The 15,719-nt window shown below is 45.9% G+C and overlaps 1 protein-coding gene and 1 long non-coding RNA gene across 2 annotated transcripts in view; both read right to left on the bottom strand.

The window, feature by feature from the left end:
• LRIG1 (leucine rich repeats and immunoglobulin like domains 1) overlaps positions 1–15,719 on the bottom strand; it is a 116,356-nt gene that overhangs the window by 72,656 nt on the left and 27,981 nt on the right. Inside the window, exon 2 of the mRNA XM_040454495.1 lies at positions 4,131–4,202. Within this exon, the coding sequence (XP_040310429.1) occupies positions 4,131–4,202 (72 nt within the window). The remainder of the gene's footprint in view (positions 1–4,130; positions 4,203–15,719) is intronic.
• The window catches only part of LOC121016754 (uncharacterized), a 31,062-nt gene continuing 27,091 nt past the window's right edge, over positions 11,749–15,719 (bottom strand). The window contains exon 2 of the long non-coding RNA XR_005784427.1: positions 11,749–14,939. This is a non-coding gene — a long non-coding RNA (uncharacterized LOC121016754). The remainder of the gene's footprint in view (positions 14,940–15,719) is intronic.

The following is a 15,719-nucleotide window of genomic DNA, read 5'->3' as shown; positions in this document are numbered from 1 at the left end:
AGCAGAGCAGCGCTTAGGCCGATGGCTAGCAAAGGTCTACCCTCACGAGTGCATTCGCGGGACAGAGGAGGACAGTCACACAGATGACAAACAGCACAGGACACGGGTAGGAGCCTCACGCTGCTCACAAATGGCGACAGCTGTTCTGAGGAGGGAGAAAAGTGCGGCCGGAGGGAGAAGAGGCTGGACAAGGAGGACAGTGCACGGGGGACAAGGGGTCCGGAGGAGTAAGAGGAAACAGTCTGGACCTAGAAAGAGAAGACTGGCAAAGAAAGAGTGATACCAGGAGATAAACACTGGATTTTCGGTCTTTCAAATCTTCAGGTGAAGGCTGAAGGTTAAGCGAGGCGTGCGGGAAGTTAGGGCAGCATGCTCCAGCATTCCACTTAAGCGCAGGTCTCAAACGGACTGGAGTTCAACTCTCAGCTTCACCACCCTTCCAACACTGTGCAGGTTTATTTAGCCTCTCTGAGCTTCTGTTTCCTCCTCTGTTAAGTGGAGGAAGTCACTGTGAAGAAAGTAATTTGTGTCACAGGGGTGGTACAGGGACTGCATGAGGTAGCACTCACCCAGGGGTTCGTCTCAGGCGCTGCTACGATGGCTGGACTGTTGCCAGGCAAGAAAATTATTTTAAGACTCATAACCAGCACCCCCAGTGAAGGAAACAGGTGGAAGTCCGATGCTCTCAGTTCCAGATCTGGGTGGGGTGTAAGTTCCAAAAAGCACCAAGCAGAAGGGAACGAAAAGCCAGAGGTCAAGGGATCCAAAGCAAAAGTGGAAAGCCCACGTGGGGAAGGAAGAAATGCAACAAGAGAGCTGGAGAGAGGACGACATGGAAAATGTTCGCTGGAGCATCCGGCACAAGTCCAGTTGATGGCGGTCTCCCATGATGGTTCCAACTATAACCCAATACAGCCCTCCAGGACCCAAGCCCTGGTCACAGTCCCTCTTGTCATGCATGCCAGGCACGGTCTCTGGTCCTGTTCCTTCCTGGAGCCCTGAATTTATATTTCCTCTAGACTGCATCATTCACATCAGTTCAGTTGTGACCCTCCTGACCACCCGCGCTCCATTACCACACCTCCGTCATTTTAAAAGAAAAGCGCCCCCTATGACCCTGTCCTATTCTCCCCTTAACACTTACCACCGGTACATCTTACTATTTCCTTGTCCAGCATATGTCTTCCCCCACCTTAACGTAAGCTCTGTGAGAGGAGAGATTTGTCAGTAGGGCTGGGACTGGGTCAAGTGGGGCAGGACACACAGCGGGGCATGCCCAAAACCTCAGTGGCCAGGATCAAAGATATTTTAACGCGGTGTTCTTAAAACATCAAAATGAATGCAAAACAAAATCCACGACAAACAAAGTATCAAGGTTTTCACATCAAGACAGAGTCATATCATCGACAGTGCTGTGTCAATTCGTGCTAGAGACTGGAGCCAAAGGAAAGATCAGGAATGCTGATCCTGACTTTACTTAAACCGTGTGTTTTATTCACCAAAGATTTTGTCTTGTCTTTGTGTTGAAATTTTTATTTATTTGCTTATTTTCTTTGAATGTTTCTTTTTGAGAGTGCATGTGTGTCAGTGGGGGAGGGGCAGAGAGAGGGAGAGAGAGAATCCCAAGCAGGCTCTGTGTTGTTGGCACAGAGCCCAACTCCAGGCCCGAACTCTCGCACTGTGAGATCATGACCTGAGGTGGAATCAAGAGTGGGATACTTAACTGACCACGTATTGGTATTTTAAATACTGTATTAAAACATTCTTGGGGCACCTGGGTGGCTCAGTTGGTTAAGCGTCCGACTTCAGCTCAGGTCACGATCTCACGATCCGTGAGTTCGAGCCCCGCGTCGGGCTCTGGGCTGATGGCTCAGAGCCTGGAGCCTGCTTCCGATTCTGTGTCTCCCTCTTTCTCTGCCCCTCCCCCATTCATGCTCTGTCTCTCTCTGTCTCAAAAATAAATAAACGTTAAAAAAAAAAAACCATTCTTCATCTCGGATGCGGAGTTTGTGGCATCCCCTTAACTGTGAGCACCTGACATCAACACCTCACTTGCTTCACCCCAGTCGTAGCCCCTATCTGTCTGCCCTACTCGTTCCTGTACCCCCAGCGCCCAGAGAAGTGCCTGGCACACAGGAAGTACTCAAGTCAATGTTAAACGAAAGCTTAAATGATGCCAAGAGAAATACCCCAATTTCAATTTTGTCCAATTCTAAAAGAAAATCTCTACACTTTGAGACTTAACACACAGAGTCAAATACCCTAACCACGAACGGTAAAGACAGCCTAGGTCCAGAAAAGGCACTGGCTCCTTGATGGACTGGGTTAATCACGCTGGGCGACCGTGATAGGCTCAAGTGTGTCTCCTTAAAATCCCTATTTTGAAGTCCTAGCCCTCAACACCTCAGAATGTGACTATATTGGGAGACGGAGCCTTTAAAGAACTTGCTAAGGTAAAATGAGGTCATATGGATGGGCCCTGACCCAATACGATTGTGTGTCCTTTTAAGAAGAGGACATTTGGACACACAAAAGAGGCACCAGGGACACACCCATCTGAAGGAAATGCCACAAGGAGAGGCGACGAGGAGGGGGCCATCACAAGCCCAGGAAAGAGCCTCGCAGGAAACCAACCTGCCAGGATCTTGGTCTTGGTCCTCCAGCCTCCACAACTGGGAGAAAATAAGTTTCTGTTGCTTACATAAAAGTAGTCTGTTGTATTTAATTACGGTAAATTAGTGCAGTGACCTACCTCAGACTTCTTTGCTCCCTCCAACGGCTGTTGACCTTATAGGAAAATTAAGGTCCTGGACAGAGTATTCCCAAGGGCTCCTTCCAACTATGAAGTTCTTTTACTTTGGAAGTTTAAACATTTTTTTTATTTTTTTTATTTTTTTTTTCAATGTTTATTTATTTTTGGGACAGAGAGAGACAGAGCATGAACGGGGGAGGGGCAGAGAGAGAGGGAGACACAGAATCGGAAACAGGCTCCAGGCTCCGAGCCATCAGCCCAGAGCCTGACGCGGGGCTCGAACTCACGGACCGCGAGATCGCGACCTGGCTGACGTCAGACGCTTAACCGACTGCGCCACCCAGGCGCCCCGAAACATTTTTTTAAAGAGACACAGAAGTCATAAACACAATTTGGACAATGTGGACACGGGGGTTGGGGGTAGCTGCACCAGTTAATGAAATTAAATTTCCTCTAGATAAATCACCCAGCAATGAAATCAAAGAATAATAAACAAGGGCTTTTATCACTCACACATAATGACCAAAGTGTGTAAAGCACTTATCTAATAAGATCTACTGAAAATACCTGACAATAAAAGCACTGGGTGAATAGTTTACGGACTATCCATGTGTAGTAGTTTTACATAAAAATTAAAATGAGACAGTTTTAATATTTTAACCTACAGGATGAAGTAGTCACAAAAGTAAGCGTAAGTCTTTACATATTGTGCTAGTTTCTAAATTTTCTGCAGTAGTTATGCATGACTTATGTAGAAGTTTCTCAAAAGTCCCCGTGGAACTGAAATTTCTGATAACACTGACATCTACTTTACAAGCAGAATTCTTTAGTCGAGAAGAAGGAAAGAGTGATGGCTGATTTAAAGGGCACTGCACAGAGGCCGGGGGCTGAGAGCTACAAAGGCAGTAGTAATGCCTAGCTCTGTTTGGAGATGGGAGGGGAAGAGGGAGCCTCTGTTGTCCACTCTTCTCTACCTGTTTCCTGGGATGCAGAAGGGGTGGGCTGGCCCGTATGCACCTGCTGAGCGGGCTGCTCTACCTCCCTGGCAAATGCAGGGAAGTACCAGTGAGGTGTGCCAACACAGCTGGTCCGCAAGGTTTCCCACAAAGGAGGGGACCCTCCTAGACACCCACCATGCTCCGCGATTGCTCATGGATTGTAGCACACCCATCGCCGACTGCCTAGGAAGAGAGAGAGGCTGCAGCCAAGGAGCTCAGTAAGCCGTACAATCTGTCACCAACAGCCGGTACGCAAACGTTCTTTCCAACAAGGTTAGACCGCTGATCCCAGGAAGTGAGCAACGTGGCAACAGGAGAGGGTTTCCCAAGGAGCTCTGAGTCCCCCACCCCCAACCGCAGGTTTAGAAGAAAATACTCACACTTCCTGTAGATTCGGCAAGTCCTCAAAGCCCGCAGGATCAATCTCAGAAAGTCTGTTGTAACTCAGGTTTCTGGTCAAGGAAGAGCATTAAAAAAAGAAAGAAAGAAAGAAAGTTAAATCAGCATGCAGCATTACACCCCAAATTCAGCAATCTTTCTACTCCGCGCCCACAGGCCCTCTCCCTTAGAATTGCTACTATCCCGTACATGACTGTAAGTCACCTTATCAGTAGTGACACGGACAGACCTTGCTTCTCCTCACTTGCAACCATCAACAAGTCACTGTGAAAATCTCAATCAATGAGGCTGGCTAAACCCAAATGGATTTCAATCTGTATCATTTCACCATTTGGCAACTTTTTTGATTTTTTTAAATGACTTGGACATTTGCCCTTTAAAAATTTTTTTTGATCACCTTACCTCTTACTCTCTTTTTCTTAAGTTTATTTATTTATTTTGAGAGAGAGAAGACAAGTGGGGGTGGGTAGAGAGAGTAGAGGACAGAGGATACAGAGTGGGCTCTGTGTTGAGAGCAGAAAGCCCAATGTGGGGCTCAAACTCACCAACTGTGAGATCATGACCTGAGCCGAAGCCAGATGCTTAACCAACTGAGCCACCCCAGCACCCCTCCACCAGGCAACTTTTTTTTTTTTAAGTTTATTTATTTGTTTTGAGAGAGAGAAACAGAGAGACAGAAGGGGAGAAACAGAGAGACGGGGAGGGCGGGGGGGGAATCCCACATAGGCTCCACGCCATCAAAACAAAGCCCAACGCAGGGCTGGAACTCACAAACTGCAAGATCATCACCTGAGCCAAAACTGAGAGTCTGACACTTAACCAACTGATCCACCTAGGCGCCCCTCTGTTTGGCAACTTTTAAAGAAATTCTAAAGTAGCCAGACCTCTACCTACATTAGAGTGTGCCGATCCTAACGTCCAAGGCTAGATCAGATCCAAGGCTATTCTAAATGGCATTTTAAAAATTAATATTTTACTCAAGCATCAAATATCAAGCAATAGTAAAGAAAAAAAAAGAGGGGTCAGGAACTGACCCTTTACTGTCTACAATCAGTGGCTCTCAACCAGGGATGACATTTGGCAATATCTGGAGACATTTTTAGTTGTCACAACTGCAGGAAAAAGGGGGGTGGGAGGCTTGCTACACACATCCAGTGCATGGAAACCAAGGATGCTGCTCAACATCCTACGATGGACAGGGCAGCCCCTGACAACAATTATCCAGCTCTAAGTGTTCATGGTAATTATTCACCGGTTGAGAAACCCCTGGTCTAAGCAAGAACTTGCAACTAAAAATTGTTAAGATGCATACTCCAAGTTGAAGGACCTGTTTTGAAAGTGGACACCTTTCAAGTCCCTAATCATAAGACTATCCATGAACACACGGCATGCCTATCATCAATGAGTAAATACTGCGAGGGACAGTCACACAGGAGATTCATGGCCAGTTTGAACAAAAGGCAGTGAAAACCTCACACACGAGCAGCTTTCTGGAGAAGACGGCATCTGCCACGATCATTCAGGAAGTGCATCTGTCCGCTCTCATCCCCCAGCTCTACCCTGAGAGGTGCACAAGGAGCAAGCTGACCTGTGTTGGCTCAGCAGAGCTCTCGGGTCAGCCCTCAGCCCACACCAGCCTGATCTTTCAGAAGCAGAGATCCACGGAGACGTGGTCCAAATGGGAACTTGGTGCACGTTACGCCTGCTCCCTGCCACCGAAATACGCCCAATCCCACGTATGCCGAGCAGGTCAACGTTTTTCATCTCAGCTATTAATTCCACTGGCATCACTGCCAATTAACAGTACTGAGAATCATGAGTTTCCGGTCTATCATCTACACGGCACGTAAGTGGCAACTGGCTTTTAAACTCACTCCCTCCAGAGACATTCCAATCAATGCTAACCTAGAGCTGATGGCCATTTCTCTGACAACTCAAGACATTCATCTAAATAAAAATCAGACGGCACTTGAAATTAATGGTACATCTGTGTTCAGGGCACAGCCTGAATTAAAAGCAATTTGTCCAGAGATTATGTTACTATAAAAACTGAAGGTGGTAATTTTTTAAACCACATATTGAAGTCAAGCGTGAACTTGTCTGTGCTTGGGGGTATTTATGATCGGGTTCACAGAAATCAACAGGTTAGACTTGAAAGAGAAAATCCACAAATGGAGAGAACCCCCCCCCCCCCATCAGAGGGGGACAGACTGAAATTTTATTCTATTTTGAGCACATTATCATCAACAAGGGGGGGTGGAAATACTTTTTCTGGGTTTGGAGATAACGTGAGTTTACAATGTCCACAACGTTTGTATCATCTGAGCTGGAGGAGACCTCAAGGGAAGACTCAGAAATCACAAAGGCCGGAGGCCTAGAAGGCAAGTAAGTCACAAGGACGGCCACCCTGCCAGGTGTGCAAAGAAGCTTGACACAACAGTGCCGGCTTGCCCATCAACGGGGGGCGTTTGCTCCGGTCTCCAGACACGAGGGCAATGCAGACCAGTCTTCTCCACTTCCAAGAGAAGCTTAAATTCTGAATTGTTAGGTGAAATCCTTTTAATTCTTACAAAACAGAAAAAAGAAACTAACTCGGGATGGGCCAAACATAACGTACCTTGCAGGCCGTATCTGGACTAATGACCACAGTTGTTAACCTCACATCTGGGCCACTGACTCTTCAGGCAATTAGGTTCAAAAGGAATGTCTTGCTTCTGGCTTATATACATGGCCAGGGGGGAAACCAGTCTCAGGCAATCAACTGGGAAACTATCTGGAATGAAATTACTTCCCTTATGTCCACATTCTTCACCAACTTGGTATTAGAAGAAAACCATTTTTAAAGCATGACACCCGCTTGGTCCATCATTCTTCTAAAGAGCAGACAACACTTATTTAAACTTCAATAATGTGTAAATTCTGCTTTTTAGACGAGGCTACTTGCAAAAGGGTCTTCTGTAAGCTAGCCTTACAAAGAAGCTGAATGGTGTCGAGACCTCGTGTTGAGATTCTGCTAAACAGCAGGGAAGATGAAGACGCCAGTAAGGGGAAATTTAAGCTCGCGCTTGGGTCAGCCTGGATGAGGCCACTTTTTTGACCTTCACTGAACTAGAAAAGATGTGTTATCAACAAGTGAGAGTCAGCAGACTGGTTCTCAAGGGGAATTCTCTCAGAGGGTCTCTGAGCAGTTACAGAGAGAAGACAGGGTGAAGCTCAGGTCCCCTGGAATGGCTTCCCCTTTTGGACACAGAGCTGCCTAGCTTTGAGGTCTGAGAAGTGACGGGTCCTGAAACCTGTTGATCTTCACCTGTTTTCTCAGGAGACGGGCAAAGTGTTTACTGGAGCCTCCTTGACCAACATCATCTGCAACAAAATCTTCAGAGACATTTTCTCAGCCAGACACACTCTCAGCATGTTTTGTTTTGTTTTGACTGTGGTAAAATACACAAAATGTTACCATCTTAACCACTTTTTTTTTTTTAATTTTTTTTTCAACGTTTTTTATTTATTTTGGGACAGAGAGAGACAGAGCATGAACGGGGGAGGGGCAGAGAGAGAGGGAGACACAGAATCAGAAACAGGGTCCAGGCTCTGAGCCATCAGCCCAGAGCCCGACGTGGGGCTCGAACTCACGGACCGCGAGATCGTGACCTGGCTGAAGTCGGACGCTTAACCGACTGCGCCACCCAGGCGCCCCTTAACCACTTTTAAGTGTGCGGCTCAGGGGCATGAAGTGCAGTCACACTGTTGTAGAACCATCACCAGCATCCGTCTCCAGAACCTTGTCATCTCCAACTGCAACTCAGCACCTCGTAAACAACGGACTCCCCACGCTCCCCTCCCCCCGACGCTGGCACCTCGCTTCTACTTTCTGTCTCTCTGAATCAGACAACTCTGGATACACGTAAGTGGAACTCTACAGTATTTGTCCTTTTGTGTCTGGCTTACTTCACTTAGCATAAGGTCCTGAAGGTTTGTCCATGTTGTAGCATGTGTCAGAATTTCCTTCCTTTTTAGGGCTGAATATTATTCTATTTTGTGTGTATCTACAGACACATAGCCTGAATTTTGTTTATCCGTTCAACAGCTAATGGACATCTGAGTTGTTTCAGATGGGCTACTTGGGCTATTATCAAGAATGCTGCTATCAGGACTGGGTTGGGTTTTCCCCCCCGCCCCCCACTATAATTTTTTATTGAGACATCATCGACATGTACCATTACATTAGTTTCAGGTACACAACATAATGATTTGATATCTCAGCATAATATTTAAATAGAGTTTTTTTAACCCTTTGACTGCTATGTTCATTAACATCACTCATTTCTCAACAATTGAAGAAATGCACTTATTCAGCCCAAGGATTGTGCAGAGAAGGGTCTGAATTCTCATCTCGGATCAGAAGAACAATCAAAGGGTTAATGGGGGGGGGGGATCTTTCATGAGGTCTCTCTTTCAGGTGGCAGCTGACAGGCACACAAATCTAAAGCATCTCACTTATTTCTCCAAACACGATCGCCCCTTACCAGGCCCGGCATGTGAATGTGTCTTCAGTTGAAGGTTTCAGATTCTCCTGTCAAAACAATTCATCTGTCAGCAGGACAGATGCTGTCAAAAGCATTTCTGCACCTTTCAGTAGCAAAGAGGACTGGAAAGAAACCTCAGGGAATTTAGTTACTGCCAATTGCAGCTTTCACTAAACATTTTGTCAGCCATTGTCATAACAGAAATGTTCCCTGTTCTGGTACAAAGGGTGCGCAGATCTACCAACAATTGAGCCGAGCCATAGATATTCTTCAGCTAATCCGCTGAAAGATGACCGTCCGGCCCACCGTCTGGAGAACACACAAGAGGCACCTCTGCAAAGAACAGCTCAAGTTGTAGCCCGGTTTTATCTGGGTCTGAGAAGCAAACTGTTTTAACAGTGCCCGGCAACAATCTGCTTGATGAACATTTCTCCTGACAAAGGACCCCCACCCCCCGACCCCACTGATTTAGAAGCACTAAGTCTTTAAACAGCTGAGCAATCCCCACCATTATGGAAACCTGTGCAGTCCAGTTCGGGAGCCACTAGCCACGCGGCTACTGACATTTACACTGAAAGTGATTAAGAGCACACAAAATGAAGAATTCAGTTACTCAGTCACGCTACCTATACTCCAAGTGTGCAGCCACCACGTATGGCTACTGGCTACTGAAAGGGCACAATGCAGACAGAGGGCATTTCCATCAAGGCTGAGATTTCCGTTAAACTGTGATGCAATGAAATCATGGCAGGAATTAATGCATATTTCAAGTGAACTGGCACTGACAGAAGAAACTTGGATTTCAAAAATAAATTTGGGGGCGCCTGGGTGGCGCAGTCGGTTAAGCGTCCGGCTTCAGCCAGGTCACGATCTCGCGGTCCGTGAGTTCGAGCCCCGCGTCAGGCTCTGGGCTGATGGCTCAGAGCCTGGAGCCTGTTTCCGATTCTATGTCTCCCTCTCTCTGCCCCTCCCCTGTTCATGCTCTGTCTCTCTCTGTCCCAAAAATAAATAAATGTTGAAAAAAAAAAATTAAAAAAAAAAATAAATTTGAATTTCCCAATAATTCAAGAGCTTGGGTGGGGCGGGGAAGGGGGCAGTGCGCCTGGGTGGTTCATTCAGTTAAGCATCTGACTCTTGATCTCAGCTCAGGTCTTAATCCTGATCAAGGTCATGAGTTCAAGTCTCGTGTTGGGCTTTGCATGGGGTTCCGTGTTGGGCACAAAGCCGACGTTAAAAAAAAAATTGCAGTGGGGGGATGGACACGGATGTTAGCAGACACCTTTTGGGCACACCAAGTTCTTAACCATCCCAACAGAGGACAGGGCCTTTGAAAATTCAATTCACAAGGAAGACACTCTTAATAAAAATACCCCTTGAGTGTAATTCTATAGGCTTAATCAGTATTTACATAATCTGGCCAGCATCTTCCTGGATTACAACCAGAACCACGTATTACAAACGTGGCAAACCCTATTCAAAGCTGGAGAACAATAATTCATTGACTTGTTGGAAGTTGAGCGATTACAAGTTCCGTTTGCTTGTGAAGGAGCCATGGTGAGACCTGAGCCCAACGACATTGCTAGCACTTCATGGTCAAATATAGGCGCTGCTCACCGGCCACTGACAACACACACACACAACCTCCAACTCGGAAGGGCAGCACAGCCAGCGCACGGCTGTATTCTTCAACATTAAGGCGAGTCGTAACTCACAGTAGAAGGAACTGGTCCTAAATCTGGGACAAGCACTCCCTGGGGAGTGAGGTTTTCCTGTTCAGTTTGGTTGTCAGGCCAGCCTATTTGCCATTACTCAACCCCGTTTGGCCTCCTGAACGTCGCGGTACTTTGCGTATTTTGAGCCTTCAGATGTTTGCTAAACCAAATAACAGCCTGGAAGACAAGTGTGAAGCGATCCAATGAGCTATCTAAGGGCGCACCGCGGGGGCGCCCAGGACTCACCTGGAAACCCCTTGTTTGTCCGGAAACCTGGGCCCCAGTGGTACATCTCTGCTCACCTCAAAAACTGCACTGCTTGCTACCTATTAGTCACCTGGGGCGCCTGGGTGGCTCATTCAGTTAAGCGGCCAGCTCTGGATTTCAGTTCGGGTCATGATCTCCTGGCTCGTGGGTTCGAGCCCCATGTCGGGCTCCTTCCTGACAGTGCGTAGCCTGCTTGTGATTCTCGCCCTCCCTCCCTCTGCCCTTCCCCCACTGGTGTTCACACTCTCTTTCAAAATAAAAAAATAAACTTAAAAAAAAAATAAGCGAGAGAGTCTCCTACTTAGAACTCCCTGGGAAAAACTGATGGGTCCTTTCAAATTTCAAGGGGTGTGAGTGAGGAAGAACATACAACTTGTGAAAGTTACTTAATCCCTTAAGCTTTTAAGGCCATGTCTGCTGCATTTTTACCTTCTGAGAAATTCCGTGTGGTACACATCAAGTTCCAATGAGATCACATTATGTTCCCTAGACCCACGTTATAAGGTTTTATGAGACTAAGTGATTTCTTTTTCAATCTGCAATGTTGAATGCTCATTCTATCTTTTTTTCTGTTATGATGCTTCCAAAAGCCACAAGTGAATAGGCTGATTATATGCATTAAAGGCTTATACTGAGAATAATAATTAAAATTGCATCTCAAATTAGAATTTTTTCCTCTGGCATCCTCACCCAAGAATTGTCTCTCTTCAGTAAGCTAAGTAGCCCCATAGTCCCTAAACTGAGGCCTGGAAAAAGAAACACATTCTGCACACAATCAAATGCACTATCATTCAGCTATCAACTCACTACATATGCTCATTTTGGTTTTTTGGTTTTTTTTTTTTTTTAATGTTTATGTTTAAGAGAGACAGACAGAGCACGAGTGGGGGAGGGGCAGAGAGAGAGGGAGACACAGGATTGGAAGCAGGCTCCAGGCTCTGAGCTGTCAGCACAGAGCCTGACGTGGGGCTTGATCTCATGAACCATGAGATCATGACCTGAGCTGAAGCCAGACATTTAACCAACTGAGCCACCCAGGTGCCCCGACATATGCTCGTTTTGTAAGCTTTTGGTCAAGAATGAATCAGTAATGAATCACTTCAATTTCTGAAAATGTTACACTGATAATTCTCTATGCACATGAGGCTTGCACGCAACTGAAGAGATAATACACTCTAGCCACATAAGGACCCCGCAATGAGTGACTGCTTTTACTCCTTAAAATCAGCAACAGAAACCAGTGTGAACCTCTGAATTCTAATGCTTAAGACATTACCTGAGAGAAGTCACCTCTGCCTGCTTCTGTTATCCCACAGGACTTATGTGACCTTCTGTATCTTAAAGGTCCATACATCTTACCCATGGATAATTCGAATACAGGTCTAAGTCTTGGTCCTGTAGCACCCAACAGATGTCAAGTTCAACAAGTATTCACTGAATGTCTGTGTATAATGTATACTGCACTGTGCTAAGTTCTGATACCAATTGGGATAAGATCTAGTTCGTGACCTTATGGAATTTACAGCCGAGGGGTCAGATGAGACTGTGAACCAAATAATTACGGCCAAAGGCTCTAATATGACAAGCATCTTGGGAATGATGCCAATTGGTGGCTCTTGGGCCAAGGCAGATCTGCAGGGAAATTTGTTGGTTTCTGACTGAACGGTATTTGGAGAAAAAGTTTCATCAAAAAAATTACAATGGCAGTTTCTCTTGAAAATAATTACTGGGCCAGCATGCCTGATAGCTATCAGCTACATTTATTTTGCAGGTACTCCAAATGACCACAGACCTCACCACTCTTATTGTCTCACCCAAGACCTCTTGACTCATTTACACTATCTGCCTGTTCCCAGGGGGAGTAATGTCATCTTCGGTATGGATACCACCGGGTCCAGATGGTGCTCAAAGCAGGGAAGATCAGCTGTGAGGAGGAAGGTTAATCAGGAAATGCAAGGCCTTAACGAACCCTGGAAGAAGACTAGAAAAGGAGCATGGTTTTTGAGGAAGAATACTGGGAAATAAGGCCCGCAAAGTAAAGTAAGCTGTGGTAAGTATGAAACTAGATGAACAAAAGGCCAAAAAGGCAGAACCTCCTAGAAAGGAGAAGGGCAAAACGTGAACAGTTTCAGGGCAAAGTAGCGAAAAGTAGCCCATGTCGTCGGATCACAACCCACCAGTTATGTCAAGGGTTACATAAACCTAAACAAAGCCCAGAGCCAGGCCCCTCGTGACCATTAATCTACAGGGCCATTTAAAGTTGATTTCCAGAGTAGCTGCTCACCTACTCAAAAGTTTTGATCAAAAGAATCAAGAGCCCCACCTCCTCTGAAAGTAATCAGCATGAGCTTTCTATAACATCCCTTAAAGCAGCAGATCTGAGGATCTATTTCTCCTACCCAAATCTTGGTTTGGCTGAAGAGACAAAATAATTGAGTCTATTTCGTCTCATGCTTGGTTGTGGCAGTGGTCCTGGAGGGGAAGCCCACAAACAGCCCATAACGCTCTCTTGGTACATTTGGTATGTGCATCATTAATCCCTAAAGATTAATTAATTTAATTAAGAGGAGGTACTCTGGCGTCACCAGCTCTGCAGTTGGTGGGTATTTCACAAACAAAGGGAATTTGAGCAGGAAATAGCTGCTGGCCACAGGCTGACCCTCCCACAAACCCATCACGTAGGGAACGCCACCCATGACCACCCCAGCAGGGAAGAGGTGGCTACAGCCACCATTTGGTTTTGCTATTACAGAAGTGGCTTTGCAGAGACTTGGAAATGGGGAGGCGAGGAGAGAGGTCGAGAGTCTGGTCACCTACTTTATATTTTATCGTCTCTGAAAAGGGGTCACAAATTTGCCCTCTCAGAGAGTCCTTCAGCTCTACAGGACTTTCCACACTCATCGCGCCCACGATAGGACCGGTGCACCCTTGCCTCATCAATCTCTTGTCCAACGTGGCCCTCATGTCCTGAGGCACCAGGCGGTCCAGTGCGAGCAGTAGGCTCATCAATCAGGAACCAGAGGAGAAGGAAATGAAGCCAGAGCCGTAGTCACCTCTGGCAGCACACTTAGGGGCCGGAGCTCACGCAGTGAAAGGACGGAGGGGGGCTCTCCTCAATGAAAACCTTGCTCTACTGAAGCAGGAAACAGAGACTTTTGCTTCTGTACAGTTAAAACAAGTCCGTCAAAGGGACAGGAAGTGAGGGACACATGAATCTAGGGGATAAATGGGGACTCCTTGCTTCACCAAGCGCTCTGTGAAGTCGACCAGTGCCCTCTGGTCATGGATTATGGTTTTCCTTTCCTAACACCTCCACCTGAAGCCCTCGGCTCTGACACACATCTGCAGGAAGATTAGCTTCCTGTAGAACCACCAGTGCAAAATGTAAGGTGTTTACTAAAAGCATGACGCGGCTTTAAAATTCATGAACTTTGGTTTCACATACGAAAGATGCAAACTAGCCATGTCCTATAAACCCTCCTTCGATTGAATGCGTCACGCAACAGAATTGTGTAAACGTTGGCCCAACCACCAACTCTAAGTGACACTGTGATCGATTTCCTTTCCCAACACACTGAAATGATCCTCCACTTAACACTGAGTGATTTCACACACTTCGTGCCCTCACTCAAGGGCTCTCGGAGAGGAAAATAACTGTTTTAACACAGCCCCATAAAATAGCACTCTTGGTCACAAGAACAGGGTGGTCAAATTCCAAGCCTGTCTTCCTGGCAGAAGGTACGGCCGAGGATTTCACCGGGATAAAGGGATCAGGAAATTCTATACCAGTGACTCTGGATTCTTCAGAAATGAAACCTCTAATACTCCAATAGCATATTACTTCCCGAGCACTACAGACACACATTAAAACATTCAAAACAAACAAAAAAACTCCTTCCCTCCATCTGAGTCATTACACACCCTCTCAACCGTCTTGTTTAGGAGTTTCCCAGAACCAGGAAAGTGTCGAGGCATTTGGTGGCTTTCTGAACCCCCATTTCTGACAACGTACTCTCTAACATGAAGCCAGTCAATGAAATTAATAGTACACAAACCTCATGTTACAGAAGCACATGCCAAAAATAAAAAATAAAACTGCAGTAACTCACCTCTGGACATGTAATGACCCGGGTTTGTTGTTGTTAACGAGAGTACAGTTGATCACGGAACAACAAGGATTTGAACTGTGTCGATCCACTTATACACAGATTTTTTTTGCAGATCTTATACACAGATTTCCCCTTCCTTATGATTTTCCTCATAACATTTTCTTTTCTCTAGTTGACTTTATCGTAAAAATAGGGTACGTGATACACACATAATACACAAAATATGTGTTCATCAACTGTTTATGTGATCGGTAAGGGTTCTGGTCAACAGTCAGCTATTAGTAGTTAAGTTTTGGGGGAGTCAAAAATGATACACAGATTTTTCAACTGTGCGGTCGCGGTGGGGGAGGTGGTACCCCTTACCCCCTCCTCCACTGTTCAAGGGTCAACCGTATTTAGAAGGGCGATTTTAGGCAAATATACTTTGGGGTTACAAAAGAGCAATATATAGTAAGTTGCCTAACTGTCTCCCTGAAAGCAGAGGAGAAAGGAAATGAAAGCTTTCTGTTTGAAGCAAATACATCTGTCCAAACAACAGCTTACCTTACTGTTATCAGCATCTCCCTCCTCCCCTGCCCACACACACAGAAAACTTAAGAGACAAATGACATAAGCGAGTGTAACTACCTTCCCAGGCTAGAGCTACTCATAAGGAAAATCCTTCTGGGAAGCAAGACCTTCCCAAGGGTATGCACTGGAGTCCTCAATCAGCTTCCCCTGGGATGGGCGTGCATGTTTCATTTTTCCGACTGAAATCACACCCACTCCTTACTAACGTCTGACATCTCTTCAGGCCTGTGTGAAGCCAGAGCACCCAAAATCTATAAACCAAATAAGAAATCTAGGGGTACTTGTACTTATCACGACACTCAACATTATCCACAGGTTAAGTGCAAAGTTCCTTCAAATATTACCAATGCAATATCCTCTAAGCTTTCAACATCATCTTCTAGATT

Source organism: Herpailurus yagouaroundi, unplaced genomic scaffold (assembly GCF_014898765.1).
Source record: "Herpailurus yagouaroundi ecotype Mexico unplaced genomic scaffold, PumYag 213, whole genome shotgun sequence".
Lineage (NCBI taxonomy): Eukaryota > Metazoa > Chordata > Mammalia > Carnivora > Felidae > Herpailurus > Herpailurus yagouaroundi.
The sequence above is the reverse complement of the archived record's forward strand: the minus strand, read 5'-3'. Positions and strand labels throughout refer to the sequence as shown.